At 35.1% G+C, this 22,952-nt stretch overlaps 2 protein-coding genes across 7 annotated transcripts in view; both read left to right on the plus strand.

The window, feature by feature from the left end:
• Positions 1-10,809, plus strand: part of LOC11426962 (uncharacterized) — a 54,728-nt gene extending 43,919 nt beyond the window's left edge. For 3 of the 5 annotated variants that reach the window (XM_003611372.4, XM_024784509.2, XM_039834400.1), the window contains 11 exons: positions 523-700; positions 822-958; positions 1,442-1,568; positions 2,609-2,830; positions 2,898-3,257; positions 4,367-4,525; positions 4,606-4,890; positions 4,961-5,173; positions 5,290-5,342; positions 6,449-6,557; positions 9,923-10,809. In XM_003611372.4, the coding sequence (XP_003611420.2) occupies positions 523-700; positions 822-958; positions 1,442-1,568; positions 2,609-2,830; positions 2,898-3,257; positions 4,367-4,525; positions 4,606-4,890; positions 4,961-5,173; positions 5,290-5,342; positions 6,449-6,557; positions 9,923-10,261 (2,182 nt within the window). In that variant the 3' untranslated portion in view covers positions 10,262-10,809. The remainder of the gene's footprint in view (positions 1-522; positions 701-821; positions 959-1,441; positions 1,569-2,608; positions 2,831-2,897; positions 3,258-4,366; positions 4,526-4,605; positions 4,891-4,960; positions 5,174-5,289; positions 5,343-6,448; positions 6,558-9,922) is intronic. The other 2 variants (XR_003012407.2, XR_003012408.2) reach the window with 2 other exon arrangements.
• Positions 10,810-13,014: 2,205 nt separating this feature from the next.
• Positions 13,015-22,699, plus strand: LOC11430163 (lon protease homolog 2, peroxisomal). 2 transcript variants are annotated; one of them, NM_001422924.1, is made up of 16 exons: positions 13,015-13,321; positions 13,663-13,869; positions 13,984-14,153; positions 14,623-14,714; positions 14,963-15,142; positions 15,228-15,311; positions 15,997-16,124; positions 16,950-17,151; positions 17,247-17,453; positions 18,131-18,261; positions 18,720-18,933; positions 19,476-19,778; positions 20,162-20,356; positions 20,752-20,997; positions 21,746-21,847; positions 22,082-22,699. In NM_001422924.1, the coding sequence occupies exons 1-16, from the start codon at positions 13,215-13,217 to the stop codon at positions 22,163-22,165; spliced, it is 2,652 nt and encodes an 883-aa protein (NP_001409853.1). In that variant the 5' UTR covers positions 13,015-13,214; the 3' UTR covers positions 22,166-22,699. The 2 variants fall into 2 exon arrangements, with proteins under 2 accessions (NP_001409853.1, XP_024639612.1); XM_024783844.2 differs by having other exon boundaries at positions 14,634-14,714.
• The last annotated feature ends 253 nt before the right edge of the window (positions 22,700-22,952 follow it).

Genomic DNA, 22,952 nt, shown 5'->3' on the forward strand with positions numbered 1-22,952 from the left:
AGAAGAATATAAAAGACATAATCCCCCCTTTATCAGCTTCACTTTCTCTCATCGTAACTAACTTTTCTTGACCCAAACTCTCTCCAGAGTCCCCTTACCCATCCCCTTTCAGAAAGTCCTGATTACACTCTGGCCTTGGATTTAGGCCTACTAGAACCCACTTGAAAGACCTTCCTTCGCTGAACGGGTGTATCAGATTTATTGATTGTAATCATAACAAATATCTTTTTTCTTTATGTATTATTCGTATTCCTTGATAGATTTTCGTAGTTACTATTGATAAACTAGGCGAATTGATCCCATAATTTAGGGATCTCTACATTGTTTCGCATGTATATATTCATACAAAGAATCGTAAATATATGAGAAAAATACAGATCCGATTCAAGTAAGTTGACTTATGCAAAATAAAAGATCGTTGAGATTACATGTGCAACAACAATTTTTGCTTGCTTCTATCTCATCTTTTGTAAGTTCACTCATGCATACTTCACAAATTGATTTTAAACATCATTTTGACAGGTTCAAACTCATATTTGGTTATTTGCAACTGGACAACCAGCTCCCTCTTACCTTAATGCCTGTGCTCTTGGCACCAGACCAGACTTCTGATGTGCAACACCCAGTATTCAAGATGACAATTACCATGCAGAATGAGAATAAAGATGGAGTTCTAGTTTACCCATATGTTTATATACGGGTAAGTTCTATTGAGTTTGATGCTAAGACTTGATCTGATATATTCTTAATTTCTTTGGTAATATAGATTTCAAATATTTAGATAATATTGTTTTATAATCTTTTGAAATTGCTGGACGCAGGTAACAGAAAAGTGCTGGAGACTTGATATTCATGAACCTATCATCTGGGCTATTGTGGAGTTCTACAACAATTTACACTTAAATCGCTTACCTAAGAGTTCAACAGTCACAGAAGTTGATCCAGAAATACGTTTTGAGTAATATTCTTTTTTCAAAATAAGAAATAATTCAAGATATTGTTGTTGTTTTTGTTCAGAATGTAGGATATTATATAACTGGCTGCATTTTTGCCTCGATTTTGTATTTTCTCCATCAGCAGCAACCTCCCTTTGTGCTTGTCAATTATGTTATGTGTGCATGTCAATTACATTATATGGGCATGTGTTTTCAATTAATGCATTGACAATTTGAAGCATGCACTACATTTGTCCTACAACATGGAACCTTTGTATTTGCAGTAGATATTATAAAGGGCTGTATAATCTCTCCCTTAGCGGTTGCACTACATTTGTCCAAAATTTTACCTCTGTATTTATACCAACGACATTATGTGTATCTTTTACATGCATCTACTTTTCATTCAGTACCATTTAGTTCTGTGCACTTCATTCAGTACCATTTTCATTCAGTACCATTCGGGAATAATCTTCCTATAATATTTTCTTCCTTTAACTTTGCAGCCTAATAGACGTATCAGAAGTAAGATTGAAGTTGTCACTGGAGACTGCTCCAGGACAAAGACCTCATGGGGTCCTAGGCATTTGGAGTCCTATACTTTCTGCTGTTGGAAATGCCTTCAAGATCCAGGTGAGCTATGCAATTTGTGTAACAATGTCCATAGCTCTATTTCTGGATAAATTACTTCATATTTTTTAATAGATATTACTTGCTTTATTTTAATTATATAAAAAAAAAAATCATATTGTTGCAATCTCACATTTATTAGAAGTGTGGAAAAAATTGGGTAATGTTCTATGTCTTATGCATCAGTCTTAGATTTGTTTAAATAGAGAGAATGCAAGTAATTCTCTACCTTGAATCAAGAAGAGATTTTAGGGAAAAAAGGAAAAACATGTAAAATATGAACAGATCGCGGATATATTACAGTCACCTAGGAAATTACTCGTTTATTAAGATAGGTCATATCAATATTGTTTAATATTCAGATGCAGATTGGGCAGGTAGTGAATGATAGAATGTCCACTTGAGGTTATTGTTTTTGAGTGGAGGAAGTTCAACTTAATATAAAACTAAAAAGCAAACCATCGTTGCTAGGTCAAGTACAGAGTATCATGATATGACCCACACTACTTGCAAACTTTTATGGTTGAATTACTTGTTACTAGAGTTGACAATATTTGAATTAGGTCCTATTGAACTTATGTGTGGTTATCAGTCGAACTTGTATCGTTCTTCATATCCGTTTTTCATGAGAGGACTAAACACATAGAAGTTGATTGTCACTTTATCAGAGAGAAGATCATTTCTAGCATCATTAAAACCTCTCCGGTGAGCTCCAATAATTAATTAGTTGTTATCTTCGTCAAATCTCTACGGAGACCTTATATTGATTTTAAAACAAGCTGGGTGCATTTGATGTGTATGTTCCAGCTTGATGGAGAGTGTTGATCAGTCTATAGCATATAAATTTGCACAACCTCATTGCAAATTACTAGTTATTGATTCTAAATTAATTATTTTGTTTAAATAAACTATTCTTAACCTAATGGCCGGATTAATGGGCTGAATACAATTATTCATCCAGACCTTGTTTTGCAACATGACATTGTAAAATGATGCGACTATCTGTAAATTAATTACACTAACACTATGACCTATTATTTTAGGTGCATTTGAGGAGGGTAATGCACAGAGACAGATTCATGCGGAAAAGTTCTATCGTTACAGCCATTGGAAACCGTGTTTGGAGAGATTTGATTCACAATCCTTTGCATTTAATATTTTCAGTTGATGTACTGGGTATGACTAGTTCAACCCTCTCTTCTCTTAGCAGAGGATTTGCCGAGCTCTCCACGGATGGACAATTTCTGCAATTACGTGCAAAGCAGGTAAGACACTTTTATCATAATTGATTTTGTAATCCCAGACATCAAGATGACTTGAGTATTGCAACAGGTTAGATCAAGGAGAATTACTGGGGTTGGGGATGGGATCATTCAAGGAACAGAAGCTCTTGCTCAAGGTGTTGCTTTTGGGGTTTCGGGTGTGGTGAGAAAGCCTGTTGAGAGTGCCCGACAGAATGGTCTCTTAGGATTGGCTCATGGGCTTGGGCGTGCATTTTTAGGTTTCATTGTGCAGCCAGTAAGTGGGGCACTAGATTTTTTTTCATTGACTGTTGATGGAATTGGTGCTAGTTGTTCCAAGTGCCTGGAGGTTTTCAACAGCAGGACTACCTTCAACAGAATTAGAAATCCTCGGGCTATACATGCTGATGGGATACTCAGAGAGTATTATGACAGAGAAGCTATTGGGCAGGTATGTTAATCAATTGCATCTCTGAGTTTATGAACCATTTGAGTTTTGTTGTTTATACAGTTATGCTATGGGTTCATTTCAGAAAAAATAAGTATCCCTCATCACTAAGAACGACGTGTTCTGAGACATGTTATGAAGTTTAATCTTATAACCTACAACTTATTATGAATTCTTTTGCACTTTATGGATCAGTGACCTTATGATGGATTCATAAATTTTGTGCTGTGGAGGCAACTCACACACATCTTCATAAATCTTTGATGTTAAAATATGACCTACTACTATTAAAAGTCAAAAGTAGGAATATGTATTTTAATTTTTATACACAATTTTGGAAACATTGAATTATTTTTAAATTTTCATAATCAAGAGCATTGATGTGACAGGTCTGTTAGTTGAGGGAGTTAGTTAGATTAAGTTGTGATTGAGATAGTTAGAGAGATAGGCTATTTATTAAAAATGAAGAGATTGGGGAGATTGGAAAAATGGGCTTTGAGAAAGGTGGACGGAGATAATGATTAGAATGTTCCATTAAGGGTTGTGCTTCCAAGATGATGAGTCCTAACGTATTTGATACAAATAATAGGAATAGTATTAAGAAAAATAAATAGAATCCTTGCAGGGACATCATTTTGGAACTAAATAATATAGATCATTGCTTCTACCCTTATACACAAACTACATGAGGGAAGAATAATTATACCCTTAGTTTTGGTGCACTCATACTCAATTATATTAAACATTACCATGAATGAAGCACAAATAAATTATGTTTTTTTTTCTAACAAGACATGCTTTGAACAAACACCGTCAACATACATAATTTCCTGCCTCCGGTTAGAACCATTTCAAGTTGGATAGGGGATTTTGATTTGTTCCTAGTAATCATTTGCATAGCTATGAATAAGTATGAGACTTATTATGTTCTTTTTTGTGATGAAATTATATTTATATTACATGGAAAGATACGCATCTCTAGTCACTAAAAAAGATTTGCTAAGATATCTGAATGCCTGTAGTTTTGTGTTTTTTAAAATCTTCTGTTTGTCAATCTGCTGATCGACTGTATGGTATCTTATGCAACACCTTTTTTTTGTTTTCTATTCTAGATGGTGCTTTACCTTGGAGAGGCAAGTCGGCAGTTTGGCTGTACTGAAATTTTCAAGGAACCTTCAAAGTTTGCATTGTCTGATTATTATGAAGAGCATTTTACTGTGCCTCATCAGAGAATTGTTCTAGTTACCAACAAAAGAGTCATGTTGCTGCAGGTTAGTCAAAGAACATAATCATGGAGATTTTCTATTATGTTTCTCATGTTGAAAGTAACTCAACTGCCTTTCCTGCTTAGTGTCTTGCTCCTGACAAGATGGATAAAAAGCCTTGCAAGATTATGTGGGATGTACCTTGGGATGAGTTGATGGCACTGGAGTTAGCAAAAGCTGGCAGTTCCCAACCCTCTCACTTGATCCTCCATTTGAAACATTTCCGGAGATCTGAGAATTTTGTTAGAGTGATAAAATGCAATAGTGTGGAAGAATTTGAGGGAAGAGAACCCCACGCAGTAAAGATATGTTCGGTAGTGCGTAGAACATGGAAGGCATATCAGTCCGACAAGAGAAGTTTGATTTTGAAAGTAAGTGATATTTATATTGTGATTCATTTCAGTTGGTTGAACTGAATTTTAATAGAATACTCACTTCCAGGTTCCTTCAAGTCAGCGAAATGTATACTTTTCCTGGACTGAAGTGGATAGAGAACCACGCATCCCAAATAAGGCCATTATTATTTCTAGAGAAATATCATCATTTAGCACTGCATCTGATGACAGGCGATTTGTCAGACACAACATTACTTTTTCCAAGATATGGAGCAGTGAACAAGAATACAAAGGCCGGTGCTCATTATGCAGAAAACAGGTGCTTTGCTATTCTCCTTTACACATTTCTTGTGAAATTGCTTAAGAATGCACTGGGCCGTGAGGTTCTGAAACTGAGTTGATTGTTCAAGTATAACGAGCCATTTTATGTTTCAGACCTCCCAAGATTGCGGAATTTGTAGCATTTGGAGGCCTGTATGTCCAGATGGGTAAGTATAATTTTTTTTCCTCTTCACTTAATCCACGTTGCAGATTGCTAAAAATATTTAGATAGGGAATGAGAAAAGGAGACGAAATACTTTGGATTGTCTTAAAATTTGGGTTTGAGCCTAACTCTAGGAAGGAGAAAAGCTAGATCATGGAGTAAGAGTTTCCCTGCACTTATAACTACATACTCTAGGACTGAACATCTGGAGTGTAGTTTGCAAGACTGGGCATCTGCAGGTGGCCCATCAACAAATCTAATATTAGATTTGTGGCTCTAATACCATATTAGATTTTAGGCTTAACGGTAATACAATCTTATGTTAATATGATATATTGTGGTATAATAGACATCAGTGATTCTTATTCATAGTAGTTCTAGACTTTTAATCTTAATCAAAAGAAGGAAACAAACCATTGAATGTAAGGGCTGGGGGAAAAGGAGAGAATAAATACTTTGGATAATACAATCTTATGTATAATATGGTATGTTGTGATGCAAAAGACAATTCATTTGTATCTATACTTGTACTGCACTCTCTATTAAAGAAGGAAAAATAAGATGTTATATATACCACGTGAGGGTGGAAATCACGTGAGGAGATAAGAAAATTAAATTATTTATAAAAAATTGTATAAATTGACCATGTCCTGCAAATAAGCATTCAGGTAGATAAAAAGTGCATCAGATTTTTGTTTCTGAAACTTCTCAAACGTGATAATTGCGACAAAGTATAAAGGTTGCAGTTCTCTTGGTATATTAAATAAAGGACGAAGTCTTCACTGTCAGTCTTCTAATTGTTGAACTTTGAGTTCTATTTTTAACTTAAATAACCATTATACATATATCTAAAGAAGGCTTTGTCTTTTTCGTACCTATTTTGTCTCCATTATATTTTCTTTAGTTGTAATAGATTGGTTGTTTTTGCCCAACAAATTCTGCTTTTATATTCTATCATTGTATGGCTCTATTTGTATAATAGAAAAGAAAGTAATTTCTCCAAAATTACAGAAACAGCATGCCTTTGTACTAGCAGCATGCCTTTGTACTAGAGATAATTACATAATTGATAATTGTATATTTTGTAATGCCAAAACACTTACTTTTCAGGTATACATTTATCGGGGATATTTCTCGTGTTGGCGTCCATCCTCCAAATGTTGCTGCTGTATACCGCAAGATTGATGGATTTTTTGCTCTCCCCATGGGATACGATCTTGTAAGTTATACTTGATGTTAAGAGTGCAAGTTACTTTTGTCACAACATTCATATGATAAAAAATCAAGTTTCATTAGTCCTTTCAGAAAAGGAATAATACCTTACCTATTCTCCACAATAAATAGAGGAAAACCATGGTAAATATGGACAAGACATTCATAACCCCGCTAAGTTCTTTAGTTTTAGATACAAATGTTTCCGGTTCGTTTTTGTATCATAGGGGGAAGGACATGGAAGCAGCTGGTTAAAGATTACCATACTATCGTCTGTCTGACTAAATCATACAAGATTTACTCCCTATTTGATGCAACCTACAACTTCATTGATAGACCCACATCAATTTCACTGAATAATCTAACTTGACTTGCATGCATAGTAATTTCTCTTACGAGTTATGATAAGAGATGATTGTTTGTAGTTCCCAAGCTCTGTTCAGTTAAGCCAAAAGGGAAAGGAAAAGAAACATGCCTAGCAGAAACATGTGCTTGGGAAGGATTATAAAACAGTGAAGAAACATAGGTCTAGCAGGAGAGAAAAGAAAAATCGAACAACTTTGAGTTAATATTGAAGGTTAATCAAAATTAGAACATTATGGCTAAACTTGTCGGTGGAAAAGAATAGGTAGAGTGAAAAAGTTTTAATTTGCACTCTTCTCTTGAAAGTCGGTAGATTTTTTTTTCCACTTCAAGGCTATTGGAGTGGTGAACGTATGTTGAGTAGCGTGTATAGTGGTTACTTTCAAATAATTCAGGTTTTATTGTACTGGGTTAAAGTAATTTACATTGCAAATATCAAATCATATCGCTCCATTTCTATATAATCAGGCGTCGAAAATTTTGGAGAGAGAAAGAGAGAGATCCTTCGGCTTAAAGTAGGTGGTATAAGAAACAAAGGACCTCCAGAGTAGAGTATGTTTGGTTGTAAGAATAAAGTGTAAAGAGAGAAAGAGGTGTGTGCAAATGAGTGTAAGACGGGTGAAAGATGTGAGAAATTGATGAGATTTGATGTAATGTTTGATATAAGAAAATTTGAGAATAAATAGAGAAGAGAGAAGTACTATAATTTTTTTAATGCACCATAAATACTCTCGTCCATATTGTACTCCTTTTGAGCACCGAGGATAAAAGTGGAAAAGGAAACATAAAGTGATGTCTCCAACCATTTCCTCTCATGAATGGAGAGAAAGGATTTTTGGTGGACCCCACATTTTTAATCCCTGTCTCTCATATTTCTCCTCTTCCTAGCAAGAAAATTCCTTCTCTCTTTCCAACCTCTCATAAAAAATACACCTGTAGTAAAACTTGTGCCACAATGATGGTTCCAGAACTCAGATTTTAACATTTATGTGATTTCATTATTGTTGGATTTTTTTCTAGATAGTTGGTTAATATTTTGTTTTTATGGAGGGGTGGTAGGGGCTATATTTTTGTCACTCAGGTGTTATGCTATTTTCGTGCAATATAAAGAAACTGAGGATGTTGCGTTGGATGAGTGGTAAGACTAGACACAGGATAGGATTAGGAATGACACCTTTAGAGAGAGAGTGGGGGTAGCACCTATAGTAGAAAAGCTGGTAGAAAATAGGCTTAGATGGTTTGGGCATGTAGAGAGAAGACCCGTAGATGCCGTGGTAAGAAGAGTAGATCAAATGGAGGAGAGTCAAGTTAAAAGAGGTAGAGGAAGACCTAGGAAAACTATTAGAGAAACCATTAGAAAGGATTTAGAGGTCAATGAGTTGGATCCAAATTTGGTGTATGATAGAACACTATGGCATCATTTGATCCATGTAGCCGACCCCACTTAGTGGGATAAGGCTTGGTTGTTGTTGTTGTTGTATAAAGAAACTGTTGGTGTTGTTGTATAAAGAAACTGTTGGTGCTGTTGTTGTTGTGGTTGAATGTGCCATTGTTGACAGTTACAAAGCTTGAAGAGAGGGCTAGTGCTAGTATATTAACAAAGCTTGCAGAACAAGCTAACACTAGTATATCTAAGCTATTTAACAAAGCTTTACAAAGTAGCTAATACTAGTATATTCTAACAGGAGATTATAACAAAATAAATTGTTCTCAGGTGTTGACAAAGAAATATGTTTCCCTCAACCAACAGAGATATTTTTGTTAGAGTATTTGAAATATCTTTGATACTATGTCAGGAAGTTTTAGTTGATTTTTTAGGATCAGTTTTTAATCCTTGATTATCTCCTAGTTGGTTTTCTGGTGGTTTGTTCTTCGGCACAAAGATTAATTGTTCTAGCGTTCTTTGTTGGTTTCTCCAATATATTTTTTAGGTTTGTTTATGTTAGGTATTATATTTTCTCTTTTGAAGTGTATATTTGTGTTAAGGTTAAAGATAAGTAAGCTTCAACTTGATGTCTTCTAGTTTGGGCTTTAGTTTTTTGTAAGTGTTCGCTTAGTATAAGTACGATTTGCCTACTATTCATGAAATTCGAAAGTTGTTTCTTCACTTGGAGTTTAGTGGTTTGTTCTTTGGCATGAATTTTATTGGCCGGTCATTCTGGTGTTCACCATTGGTTTATCCAAGATATCTCTTTGGGTCTATGTATATATGGTTTTATATTATCTCTTAAAAAAGGAGATATATTTGTAATAAACTTGAAACTTTGTCAGCTTTAACTTGAAGGTGTGTTCGAATAAATGAAATATTTCGGACTATTTTTTATATTATTAAGTATTTTAGTTATATCCTAGGATCAGTTTTAGAATATCTTAGTATATTTTGTAGGATTAGCTTCTTCGTTACTTAATTATTATCATTTTTTTTTCCTCAGTTTCCTAGTTATTTAGGATTAGGAGTTATTATTTAGGTCTTTTATCAAATTAGTATCCATTTGTTGTGGTCATAATTCTTATTGTTTCTCTTCTTTTTTTTTAAAACCGGTAACATCAAGGTTTGTTCTGATATTTCGTTGTTAAGTATATGCTTACATCAAGGTTTGTTGTGATATTTCATTGTTAAGTTAAGAATATGCTTGGGGGTCAAAATAAAATGAACCGTTCTAAGTGGTTGATTAAGAAATACTGCGCCCTCAAAAGTAGCAGATGTTTCATGTCTGTACTCAAGGAGAGGTTTTCATCATTTAAATACAATTGTCTTCCAATCGGTCAATGGCTGATAGTTTTATCCTTGGTTTTTAAATGAAATGAGTCTGGCAACACCATTGGATGTGTTACTCAATAACCAATTACTTAGGCACTTTGACAAGGGATTATTTAACTGCCCCTATAATCGGTTATTTTTCTGCTGTGTTGTTCCAAATGTCTGTGCTAGTAACAATGCTATCATGATAGAGTAGACTTTAGGTTTCATGTCACATCACCTAAAGAACGGTTTGACACCCTCTGTAGGTATGGAGAAATTGCTTAGAAGACTATGTCAGTCCAGTGTCAATTTGGCACCCACGGGCACCAGATGGATTTGTGTCACCTGGATGTGTTGCTGTTGCTGGCTATATGGAACCAGAACCTGATCTTGTTCACTGTATTGCTGAGTCTCTGGTTGAGGAAACACAGTTTGAAGATCAAAAGGTTTGGTCTGCACCTGATTCATATCCATGGACCTGTAACATCTATCAAGTACAGAGTGATGCTCTGCATTTTGTGGCTCTACGACAAACCAAGGAAGAATCTGACTGGAAGCCCAAGAGGGTCCGTGATGGCCCTCACGCTCAGTTACAATCACCGTAGTCTGATATTTGTCTTAATCTCCCTGGAGCTTCTGTATCTGTGCATGTGCCTTTCTGAAGATGACAATACATGCATACAAACAAAAAGAAGACAGTAATGCAAGGTGGAGGCTATGTTTTTCTTGTGATTATTACTTCTTTACAGTATGCCACATCGACATGAATGGGTATAATGCAGTGTACGTATATTCTATCTGATTCACTGATTCGTTATGTGATATATGTTGTTTGCTTGCTGTTCCAGAAAAGCACCAAGTGGCAACTTCGAACGCTCACATACAAATTATCCATTTATATCCTTGTGTTGCTGATGTGTGGTCTGCAAAGACGCTTTTGGCTTTTTATTTTTGAAAGCCACATGTGGCACAACTGGGGCCCACTCCCTAAAGATTTGGCTGATTCGTGGCACGTGATTTGAAAATTATATTTTGTGGCTGAGGTGGCAGTTTATTGGATTGTGTATAGTAACAAGTTTTGTGCGGACTTCTTTTCTTGGTTGACAATTGACACTAATAAAATTGCAATTCAATTAGCATCATTTCATTATAATTTCAGAGAGAATTTGATCAGGACCAAAGTTAAACGAATCGCAAGAACATAATTTACTCTATTTTTAAAATTTAATCATTGGGTTTTGTCAACAAAAAAAAATTAATCATTGGTTGAACGTATGTCTCACGACATTGAGATGAATTTTACCAAATAGAAACGGGAATTGAAGTGATTTGGTGAAAATCACGTGAACTTTATCAAATTGAAATGCGTTTTGTGCTAGTATTGTTCAATGACTTTTCAAAAATTGAAGATATGAGATTAATTTTGGCTAAATTGCACTTTTGGTCTCATAGGTTTCTTAAACAGTTGATTTTGGCCCCTTTGTTTTCAAAATAGCACTTTCGGTTGACTTTGATTTTGTAGGATGAGATTTGAGAAGATAATTACTTTTTTCCCTATGTTTCTCTCGCATCCTTTTTTTTTTTTTTTTTTTCTTTTTAAAATACTTTTTGCTCAAATTATAGAATTCGAAATGTGCTTATATATATGAAATAATCAAAATATCTCTCATTTCAGTAGTTGCAAATTTTACTTAAAAACCACCAAAATTAAAGTAAAAAATGATTGAAAAAATATATAAAAAGTTTTGGAGTACTTCAATCGAGTAGCTTGAAAATTGAATTGTCAATTGAGACACTACAAGAACAACTCATTTTTCCTAGTTTTGTGAGCAAGTTTTAGAGCAATTCGATCAAGTAGTTTTAAAATTGGATTGTCAACTAAGACACGGTAAGAGCAGCTAACAATGACGTAAAACACAAGAATAAGGGTTAGGATTATTAGTATGGTTCTCAAATTGGTTATACCTGTTACAAAGTCAGTCTTTGTGTTGTTGCACTTTGTATTATATAATTCGAATTGATTTTTCGTTGAATTCTCGGCATAAAAGGGGATACATGAGGTGTTTGGATTTTATAATCGAAAAAAATAAAGTATCCACCCTATTATTTAGGGTGTACAGAAAATGATATTCAAACTAATTATTGTGTTCGGATTGTATAATTTGAATAGGTGAAAAACTCATTTTCCACTTAAAAATGATAGGGAAATCCTATTTTGGATTTATAATCCAAAAAATCTCAGGGCATTTTTTTTATAAAAAAAAAAAAAAACATAAAAAAATAGTGCATGTGAGAAGGTCATAAGATGTGAAAAGTAATAGCCATAAGAAAATGTGTTTGGAAGAGCAAAGAGTGATTTGGTTTGTCGTGGAATGTAAGCAGTTATTAGATAAGGATGTGATTAGGGGTTTGATGTAGCGGTGGTGAGCGGTAGTTAGAGGAGCATGGGTGTGCATGCATAGTTAGATCAAGTTGATAGTGCATGTATAAATTGAGTGACATTCATAAGACATTTACAAGATTTTATTTAGTGTTGAACAGTGGAAAAACTCTACTAAAAGAGAAGAAACTAGGCACATGCCTCAAGTTGATAGTGAACTAATATAAGTTGTTGTATGTTTTTTTGCTCTTGTTTGCTTCTGGTTAACATAAGCTTGCAAAATAATCTTTGTCAAAGAATTTAAAAAAAAAAAAACTATTTATATTAATTTGCTCTTGTGATTAACTCTGCTTATTTGTATATATTTGTGATTGGAAAACCATATCACATGATCTGGACAATGCTAAGTCAAGGCTTAGCATACGAGACGAGACCAATCAATCTTACCTTTAATAATATAAGGGTTCAAATCAAAACTTTTAAAACATACGACAAAACTCACCAAATAAAATATAAAATAAACAAAAAATTAAATATGAAAATGAGCTTTTATGTCATCCTTATGTTGAATTTCTATTAGACACATCACACATCTTACAAAACATTAAGTCAAAATCAACTTATTCTTCTAACATTCCTAACTTAACAAACCAAATTAAAATATTTAAAACCGACAAAACCCAAACGAAATTTTAAAACAAACCTAACTTGACTAATATAGAATTAAGCCAAAAAAAAAAACAAGAAGAAAGCAGAATATCTTCTAGATTAGTTTAATGATAAAATAATCATTCCTTAAAGTTGAGAAAATGATGATTAATATTGGACGATGGACCAAGTATGAACAATGAATATTAAAATTTAAAAATGTTGGTAAGGTAGTTGGTGCAACAAGACAGGACCACAAAAATCCAAAAAATATCCAATTCAAAATCCAAAAAAGCAGCAACACCAATTAAATTACAACCATATGAATAAAAATTAGTTATTATTTTGGATTGAATTGGATAAACATAAACATCATCCATTATTTCATTTCAATACACTACACTCCAATTTTACACTGAAATCAAAATAAAAGCCCCAATTTAGAACATGCCACTGCAAAATCGACTTAAAAAGTATTTTACCTAATTTAAGCGATTTCGATTCTCTCTTTTTCTCTTTGATCAGAAAACATGGCGGATTCGGTTGAGCTTCCGAGTCGTTTAGCAATACTTCCTTTCAGGAACAAAGTTCTCTTACCTGGTGCTATCATTCGAATTCGCTGCACTTCACCTACCAGGTAGATACTTCTTCAATTCAATTCAGGACCCCTTTGTTACGGATTTTAAAAAAAGTGATTTTGATACTCAATAATTTAAAGATTAATTTTTTGTGACATGGGTTATTAAAAAAAAAGTGATTTTGATACTTTTTCAAAAGGCGGAAGCTATTTTGTGTTCGTTAATAAGAAGAAAGGTAACTTTTTAAAGAAGTTTTTATAATTTTTTTGTGGAAAATATGTATCAAGGGAATGAAAAGTTCTTAAAAAGTGATTATTTTGTTTTAAAAAGTGATTTTTTTATTTTTTCACGAAAAATGTTGTAATAGTGGATTCTGAGAATGTTTCCTTATTGAATGTAGTGTGAAGTTGGTGGAACAAGAACTGTGGCAAAGAGAAGAGAAAGGGATGATTGGCATCTTGCCAGTACGTGATACTGCTGCTTCTGCTGAAACCAAGCAACTGGGTTCCACTGTATCAGATTCTATAGATCAAACTTCCAAAGTTCATGGTGGTTCGTCAGATTCTAATGCCAAAGTTCAGAATGATGTTGTTCATTGGCATAACAGGTAGTATGGCTCATTTTAAGAATTTGATATAGTTCATTTGAGCATCTTACCTGATAATGTTGTATCAGTAATCTTTGTGGATTTTTGAGAAATGAAATTGTGAAATGAATCCAGGGGGGTAGCTGCTCGAGCATTACACTTATCGAGGGGAGTGGAGAAACCAAGTGGGAGGGTCACATATATAGTTGTTCTTGAAGGTTTGTGCAGATTTAATGTCCAGGAACTAAACACAAGAGGAACATACCATACTGCTAGAATATCTTCCCTTGAGATGACTAAGACTGGTAACTATTCATTTTCTCCTGTTATAGTAACACAAGTTTGTGTATAGCTCGGCATGTTACTTTCGAACATTGTTCTGCTTTTCTTCGACTGGTGGGTGTGGGGAACCAATTTAAGAATATAGTAATAGCTGTGTAACATTACACCACTTTGTCGGGACATATGTCTGCACTTACTGGATGTAAATATTCTGAAATTGAGTTTTTACTTTCTCGTTATTGTGTTATGAATGCATAGATCATCAAAGCATAAGCACGGTTAATAATTAGCACATAAGCTAAAAAATGTTATTCTGTGTGAGAAGCTAATAGGTTTTTATTCTAATTTGAGATAAGTTTAAGATTTATATGATGCAAAATTTTCCTATTTAGAACATATGTTAAAGATCAGATTCAATGACTTCTAAGTGTCATCGTCATGCTGCCTATTTATCTTTGAAGATGCTGAGTTGCTTCCATTTTTCTAATCTAGAGATGGAACAGGTGGAGCATGACCCGGATTTCATAATGTTGTCACGTCAATTTAAAGCAACTGCCATGGAGCTTATTTCTGTTCTGGAGCAGGTAAAAGCTTGTAACAGTATCACATAAATACCTTGGCTACAAACATAAATTCGTGGAAACGGTGTTTGAGCATTGATCAACAAAAGCGCCTGGCATGCTGATGTAGATGGTTGAAGAATATCATTTTAAAATCCATGATTGCAAGTATTCCTTTAATATATGAAATATTGCCTGTGGACATACTTATTGATAGGCTGTTCATAGTCCAATTGGTTGGAATTAATAGCTACCGTTTTTCTTATTTATAGAAACAAAGTACTGGTGGAAGGACGAAAGTTCTTTTGGAGACTGTTCCTGTTCACAAGTTGGCTGATATATTTGTTGCTAGCTTTGAGATAAGTTTTGAAGAACAATTATCAATGTTGGATTCTGTCGATGCTAAAGTGAGGCTTTCAAAAGCAACTGAATTGGTTGACAGGCACTTACAGGCAAGTGATAGATTTAATGATGCTTCCTGTGAGGTTTATTTCCCACTACTTGTCTTTTGATTCCACTTTTGTCTACTGCCAACAGTCAATACGTGTAGCTGAGAAAATTACACAAAAAGTTGAAGGACAATTGTCAAAATCTCAAAAAGAATTTCTTCTGCGCCAACAGGTTAGCTTTCTCAACATTCTGTGATATATATTTCAAATGCGAATTAGAGTATAGGGGAAACATTGATAAAGATTTATGCTGTACTGAACTACATGTTCCAAGCTAAAAAAAACAGTGACGGTGATTTCAGATGGGAAATCCCTCTAAACAATTCCCTTAGCCTAGCTGAAGCACTGATTTATCTAATATTTGAGACTTCGTTTGTATATGTAAGTTTTTATGTCTGTATTTAGGACAATATAGGCTTATCATCCAGCTATGAAAAACAATGTCTTGTGGAAAACTATAGTGCCTCAACTTGTCTCATTGTTCGAATGCAAGTTTGTTTATCATGATCGGTGCCATCTTTGTTGCTCAAATTGTTATTGTCGTATCTTCTGATTTTTCTGAGAGGGCCTCAAGCTACTAGCTGTAGTTAAATGGTACTATGATAACATACATTTCGGCACTGAGTAATTACACAAGTTTTCTTCGAGAAAAGAAAAATAGAAATTAAAGTGTCTTTAATATTATGTATGGAAGCACTGTGTAAATGGTGATATGTTATACCAAGGATTTTGAAAGTCTTGGACTCTTGGCCAGTTCTGCTGCAGAGGAGCATTTAATTTTGTTTTTATATATTGTCTTGTTTGGGACTTTATCTGATTGGACTGCTCTTATATTATTGTGTGAAAAATATATTCAGATGAAGGCTATAAAAGAGGAACTTGGTGATAATGATGATGAGGAGGATGACCTGGCTGCCCTGGAAAGGAAGATGCAAAGTGCAGGAATGCCACAAAATGTCTGGAAGCTTTCACTTCGAGAGTTAAGGTACTTATGAACAAAATCATAGTTGCAAATTCTTAGATTTTAGGCATAATTCAATCTTACAAAACCGGTCTGTAAGGTGAAGATTGTCCAAAATTTATGAACTTCATTTAGGCCATATCCCTCTACCTTGATGAAGTGTCGATCTATTTTAAATTTTTAATATATTTTGTCTTGTCATGTTGAACGTAATTACTGAATTATTAGCAATATTGATAGTCGATTTATTGTCACAAAACAACTTCTTAAGGCCTCAATACTATATTTTCAATTCATCTAGTACAGTCCTCATTTAAATAGCAAAATGCGCTTCATGTTCTGACATTCTCCATTATCTTAAAAGCCACTCCAGTGAGGGCACACTGATTCAAAAGAGGTGGAAGCTGGCACTAATGCTAATTATGCAAGTTCAATGAGTGATAGAAGGTTCACTTCATGCTATTGCACATTCTTATGCAGAAAGTAATTCTGAAAATAGTTTAATTGTGTAAAGAGTACAAACACTATTATGCTTGTACAGGCTTTATGGCACAACTGTAAGACCGGCGATGTTGTATGGGATGGGACAGAGTGTTGGGCTGTTAAAGAACCAAGACGAAAATAAATTAAGTGATGCAGAGATGAGGATGTTGCGTTGGATGTTGTAGAATATGCTATACCTATCATTCCTGATTAATAGGCCGAATACAATGATTATACATAATTATAAAATATATGCCTAATAACTACAGATATGGCTATATATTTATAACAAAAACTATGACATTATTTGAATTCATGTCATTCATAGTGAAGGCACTCGGTTGATTTTTTTTGTAATTCTCTCAGGAGACTGAAAAAGATGCAGCCTCAGCAACCTGGGTATAGCAGTTCACGGGCTTACCTGGAACTTCTTGCTGATCTTCCATGGCAGAAGGCCAGCAAAGAGCTTGAACTGGACTTAAGAGCTGCACAGGAACGCCTGGACAATGATCACTATGGTTTAGAGAAGGTCAAGCAGCGGATCATTGAATACCTAGCCGTTCGTAAGGTTGTCAATACCCTATTACTATGCCTCCTTATAAATATCTACTGCTCTACAATTTCGTGTATCTGATAATTCTGATTTGAATGTATCCATCACAGCTTAAGCCAGATGCAAGAGGTCCTGTGTTGTGCTTCGTTGGACCTCCTGGTGTTGGGAAAACATCATTGGCATCTTCTATTGCTGCTGCTCTGGACCGAAAATTTGTGCGCATATCCCTTGGTGGAGTCAAGGATGAGGCTGATATTAGAGGACATAGGAGAACATACATTGGAAGCATGCCAGGGAGGCTTATAGATGGACTGAAGGTTAAATTTCAATTTAAATACTGCTAATTAGCTGTAATTATTGTCTAATTTGAGTTATATTTGCAAATGTTTGTAGGAAGGCATTAGTGGCTGTAGGTTTTATGATACATGGAATGCCATCATTTTCTTGTTATATGCTTTTCACCATTTGTTGTTGTCTCGGTTTAATAGACTAGAGTCGAAGGGCCTAGTGAATATTAGGTATTTCTGATTAAGGTACAAATGATAGATAGATTCCAGGTACCGTAATTCTTGTTCAGTTATTATAGATTATTAATTCTTTTGCAGCACAGTAGTACGGAAGAGACAGACTAGATTCTCTATGTCATACTTGGTCTCTCTATTTTCTTATGAATTTCATCCATCAATGAATTCTCATTAAGAAAATGAGATGGGGGTGTTTAAACATGGGCCAACACCGGCAACGAATGATTAAGAAACAAAACTATGCTATCTAAGACTCTTTCAAATTTCAATAGAGGATAACATGAGTTCAATGAGCAGGCTGAGAAGGAAAACCTTCTGAAGACGTTGTTTGTTTCTGCTTCTTTTTCTATATTTAGGCATATGATTCTTTGTTTCTAGGAGGATTGTGAGACCTCCTGGCCATAATTTTCTTAGTCCTGACAACTATTTCTGCAATGTGACTGATAGATACTTTTATATTTGACTGATAGAAAGTAGCTGTTTGCAATCCCGTCATGTTGCTAGATGAAATCGACAAGACAGGTTCTGATGTTCGCGGCGATCCAGCTTCAGCGTTGCTTGAGGTTCTTGATCCTGAACAAAATAAAACATTCAATGATCAGTATCCTGTACTCTTCAATATGTTTTCCTCTCGTCTTAGTTAATAAATTATAATATTTTATATAAATACTTTTTTGTTATGAAGATGGAGTAATATGAAATCAGTACCTAAATTTTATTGTGACACCAGTTATATTGCATTTTTACTCGCAAGCTCGGCCTTCATATTTGTTTTTCACAGTGTAAATAAGTTTCTAACTTTCATCTTGATCTTCCTAGCAGTATATTTTTGTGCAGATTCCACATGCCTATGCCCATTTGCATGGGAAGTTTCAATGATAATGATCTTCCTAGCAATCTTGATCTTACTAGTAAACATTTTTTATGAAAATTTTGTTAATTTTCTGCCTATCCTGATATATCCATTGTTTCACCAGAACCAGTTCATTTTTTCCACCTTTTTTTTTTCCTTCTATTGCAATAAATAAACAGTCCATAGTTGTTCCTTAAGTTATCCAGCTATTTGAATGTTCCATTCGATCTATCCAAGGTAATTTTTGTTGCTACGGCAAATAGGGCGCAACCTATTCCTCCACCCCTCCTTGACAGGATGGAAGTTATTGAGCTTCCTGGGTATACACCCGAGGAAAAGCTCAAAATAGCCATGAAGCATTTGATTCCAAGAGTTCTGGACCAACATGGATTGAGTTCTGAGTTTCTTCAAATTCCGAAGGTATTTAATTTATCGACATAAAAGGAAATCTATGAAAAGTTTATTCTCATTCAGTGCAATTGCAAATAATTTTGTTGCTATCCGTTTTATGAGAAAACAAACACAATATTCTATTACTGATAGGAAACATGTGATTTATTGTTAAGTTTACCTGGGTTTAAATGTATGGTAATTACTGATAGAAAACATGTGATTTATTGTTAAGTTTACCTGGGTTTAAATGTATGGGCTAGAAATTCACTACCATAGCTATCCATGTAGCATCTCTTTGTCCAGTCCGCATAATATTGGAAAATTAATGTTTTCTATGTTTTACACCAAAACATTTTGTTATTTGAGCATTAAAAGTCTCTTTAGTAGACCCTGCCCTGGTGCTGTGTTCTCTTCTTCTATATTGACCTTGATGGTAAAATAACCCAATAAAACTAAGAAAATTGTGCAAGATATACTGTATAATTGCACATAAACTCTTTTATTCAGGTTGTTGTCTTAGAAAGAAATTCTGTTCTATAGGGCTTTAACTGGCAACTTCGTTGATGCAGGCGATGGTGCAACTTGTTATCCAGAGATACACCAGGGAAGCTGGTGTTCGAAGTTTGGAAAGGAGTCTAGCTGCCCTTGCTCGTGCTGCTGCAGTGAGAGTAGCAGAGCAAGAACAAGTTGTTCCACTTAGCAAAGGAGTAGAGGGACTTACTACTCCACTTCTGGAAAACAGACTTGTCGATAGCGCTGAAGTGGAAATGGAAGTGATACCAATGGGTGTCAACAACCGTGACATTTCAAACACATTTAGGATCACCTCTCCATTGGTTGTTGATGAAGCTATGGTTGAAAAAGTGCTTGGGGTAATTTCTATGCAAATTTCTGCTTGTTTTCAATTGAAGCTTCAAAAAATACCCATCCAACCCCCATCCAAAAAATTGATAAATTAAATTCTATGAAAAATTGTTGGCCGTCCCTCAGCAACTGGGATCTACAGCTCTAAAGTTTGCCTTATAACTTCGCGTTTTACCTTGGGCAATTACATTTTCTGTTTATGCAAGTCCTGTGAATGCAATGTCATGTTAAAATGTGCTTTTACACTGTGGCTCTGATATAAAAGGTGAATGAGTACCTTGTGTATGAAGCCATCTTGAAAAAGATCTTGCATAAGCAATCTGCAATGGAAATTACATTTTATAATATGCAAGGTGAGGAATGCCTAATTGGTTGATTTCATCAAATGCAGCCTCCAAAGTTTGATGGAAGAGAAACAGCAGAACGTGTTGTAACCCCTGGGATATCTGTCGGGCTGGTTTGGACTTCTGTTGGTGGAGAAGTTCAGTTTGTGGAGGCTTCAACAATGGTAGGGAAGGGTGAACTGCATCTTACTGGACAGCTTGGTGATGTGATCAAAGAATCAGCTCAAATTGCACTAACATGGGTAACCAACTACATCTAAATAAGTTTCAACCCACTTTTATCGTGCTTGGGTTGTTCTTTTATGTTCACTAGAATGATATGTTTCATGTATGCCTGTCCAGAAAATTTGTTTCGTGTTACTTGTATCAGGCTAATAACCATGTGTGTGTGCATGGACACACACATACACATTTAAGTGTGCAAAGTGTAGGAGCGACACTTTCTTCCATTTTGAGACTAAAACTTAGTCATTTAAATTCCATCTTTATGACATGTGTGCCAATGATAATTGGCTAGCTCAAGTTTGTGTGCATTTGAATAGTTGCCATCTCATTGTTACATGTTCACAGAAGTTGTTGTTTGTATTAATTCAAGACATGTAAATTATTTCACTGACTGTGAAAACTTGATTTATAGGTGAGAGCAAGAGCGACTGATCTCAAACTGGCTGCTGCGGAGAGCATTAGTCTGTTGGAGGGTCGTGATATACATATACATTTCCCTGCAGGTGCAGTACCTAAAGATGGGCCTTCAGCTGGTGTGACTTTAGTCACAGCTTTGGTTTCACTTTTCAGTCAGAGAAAAGTGAGATCTGATACCGCTATGACTGGAGAGATGACTTTGAGGGGTCTAGTACTACCTGTTGGTGGTATCAAGGATAAGGTATGTTTCTTGCGTTTTTATGGCCAATATAAACTTTCTACTGAATGTTAAGGATAATGCCACACATAGTTAGTAGCAAATATGCAATTGGTTTGCATTTATTGGTTGGTACTGTTATAAAACCATCAGTGAAGTAATTTCATTATTGCACGGCATGCATAATTAAGCACCTCAATGCTTATGAATGGTGGATATTAGGACTTTCTGGTTGGTAACTTACTGTCAAGAGTCACACATTCAATGAGATATGGCCTGAACATAAGTTTATAAGTGGGGCAATCATCACTTTACAAGCCAGTTTTGTAGGGATCGAGTTAGGGTCAACCCTAATTCTAAAATAGTATTAGATTCTATGCAAGATTTGTTCAGGAACCTGCTATCAGGTCCCAGCTATTAGGTCATGCTCCGGATGTCCAGTCCTCTATGTAAAGGGGGGTGTTAAGAGTCCTCTATGGCCTGAACATAAGTTTATAAGAGGGGACGATCATCACCTTACAAGCTGGTTTTGTAGGGGTTGAGTTAGGTCCAACTCAAATTCTAATACTTGCTGTCTCCCTACAGTAAGCTAACTAGTGCAACCGCCGGTGACAAGAAAACAATAAACCAGATAACTCTCTGATCACTATATATGAATACCTTTTATACCTGGCTTAAATGCATACATCATATAAAAATTAACAATCTTCGGTGACAGAAAAATTGCTTATGATTAAAAAGTGGCATGATCTGATTTTATCAATCTTCACAGATACTAGCTGCACATCGATATGGTATTAAGAGAGTCATCCTACCTGAAAGGAACTTAAAGGACTTGGTTGAAGTACCACCATCGGTGCTAGCCAATTTGGAGGTAAACTCTGTTGCACCTTTGCTCAATTTTGTAGTAGTTGTGAACTGAGCATATTCAGTACTTGATACTAGGTTAGACATATATTTGGCAAATTGATATCAAAACATTTATCACTATTTCTTGTCCCGTCTTCACGATAGAATGTTTTGAAAGACACTGTGGACTATGTCCCTGCTTATTTTTATGTTTTACATTTATCATCCCTAATAACTCACCAATGAAATGAATATACAGATACTGCTTGCGAAACGAATGGAGGATGTGTTAGAACATGCTTTTGACAGTGGGTGCCCTTGGAGACAACACTCAAAGTTGTAACTGTATCCTTGAAGGCCCCATCATGATTCAATTATTGCGACACTGGGGAGTGAGTATATCTATCTATTCAGCAGACCGTGATCAACCAAAACCGTAGAAACCACCGGGTTGGAAGGGAGCTGACATCTGCACGTATTCTTAATACATGATTGAGTGTACCACCATGGATACTAGGAAGGGTTTCAGGACTGCATAGAAACGTTTCAAGTGATATACTCTATCAAGACACCACTCCATAATTTTTTTTGTAAGTATTTTTCTTTTGCTTCCAGCTGTACCTATTCAACCTGAGCAAATGTTGTCTCTCTACTCTCTCCTTTGTAATACCCTCTTCCCTGGCCTCATTTGTGTTAATTTTTTGCCATGTATGTGGCTATTTTACTGTTCATAACCCATTATTTTTTACGAACAAGGGAGCACTTTAGCTCTCTCAAATGTGTGTATTGATTTCCAGTCTGTATAAGAGTATGAACAAGGGAGCACTTTGGCCAGTTGGCCCGATTGCAATGTTGAATAAGGGGTATGTTTGGTTGAGTTGTTTAAGTAGAGTAGACACAATTGAATTCAGTAATTTCTAGAAATGACAAAGATCTTAGAAAATAGATGAAAAAATAGGTTAAACATTGGAATTTAACCAAAAAAAAAGTACAAGACTCTTTGAACAAAAAAAATTATAAGGAAACAATTTTCAATTTTTAGAAACGGCAGAGTACTTAAAATATTGCTAAAGGTCGGAATTTAAAGGCTACTCTATGGACTGAAAATCTAAAAATAAGGAGAAAAAAAA

This window comes from Medicago truncatula, chromosome 5 (genome assembly GCF_003473485.1).
Source record: "Medicago truncatula cultivar Jemalong A17 chromosome 5, MtrunA17r5.0-ANR, whole genome shotgun sequence".
Taxonomy (NCBI): domain Eukaryota; kingdom Viridiplantae; phylum Streptophyta; class Magnoliopsida; order Fabales; family Fabaceae; genus Medicago; species Medicago truncatula.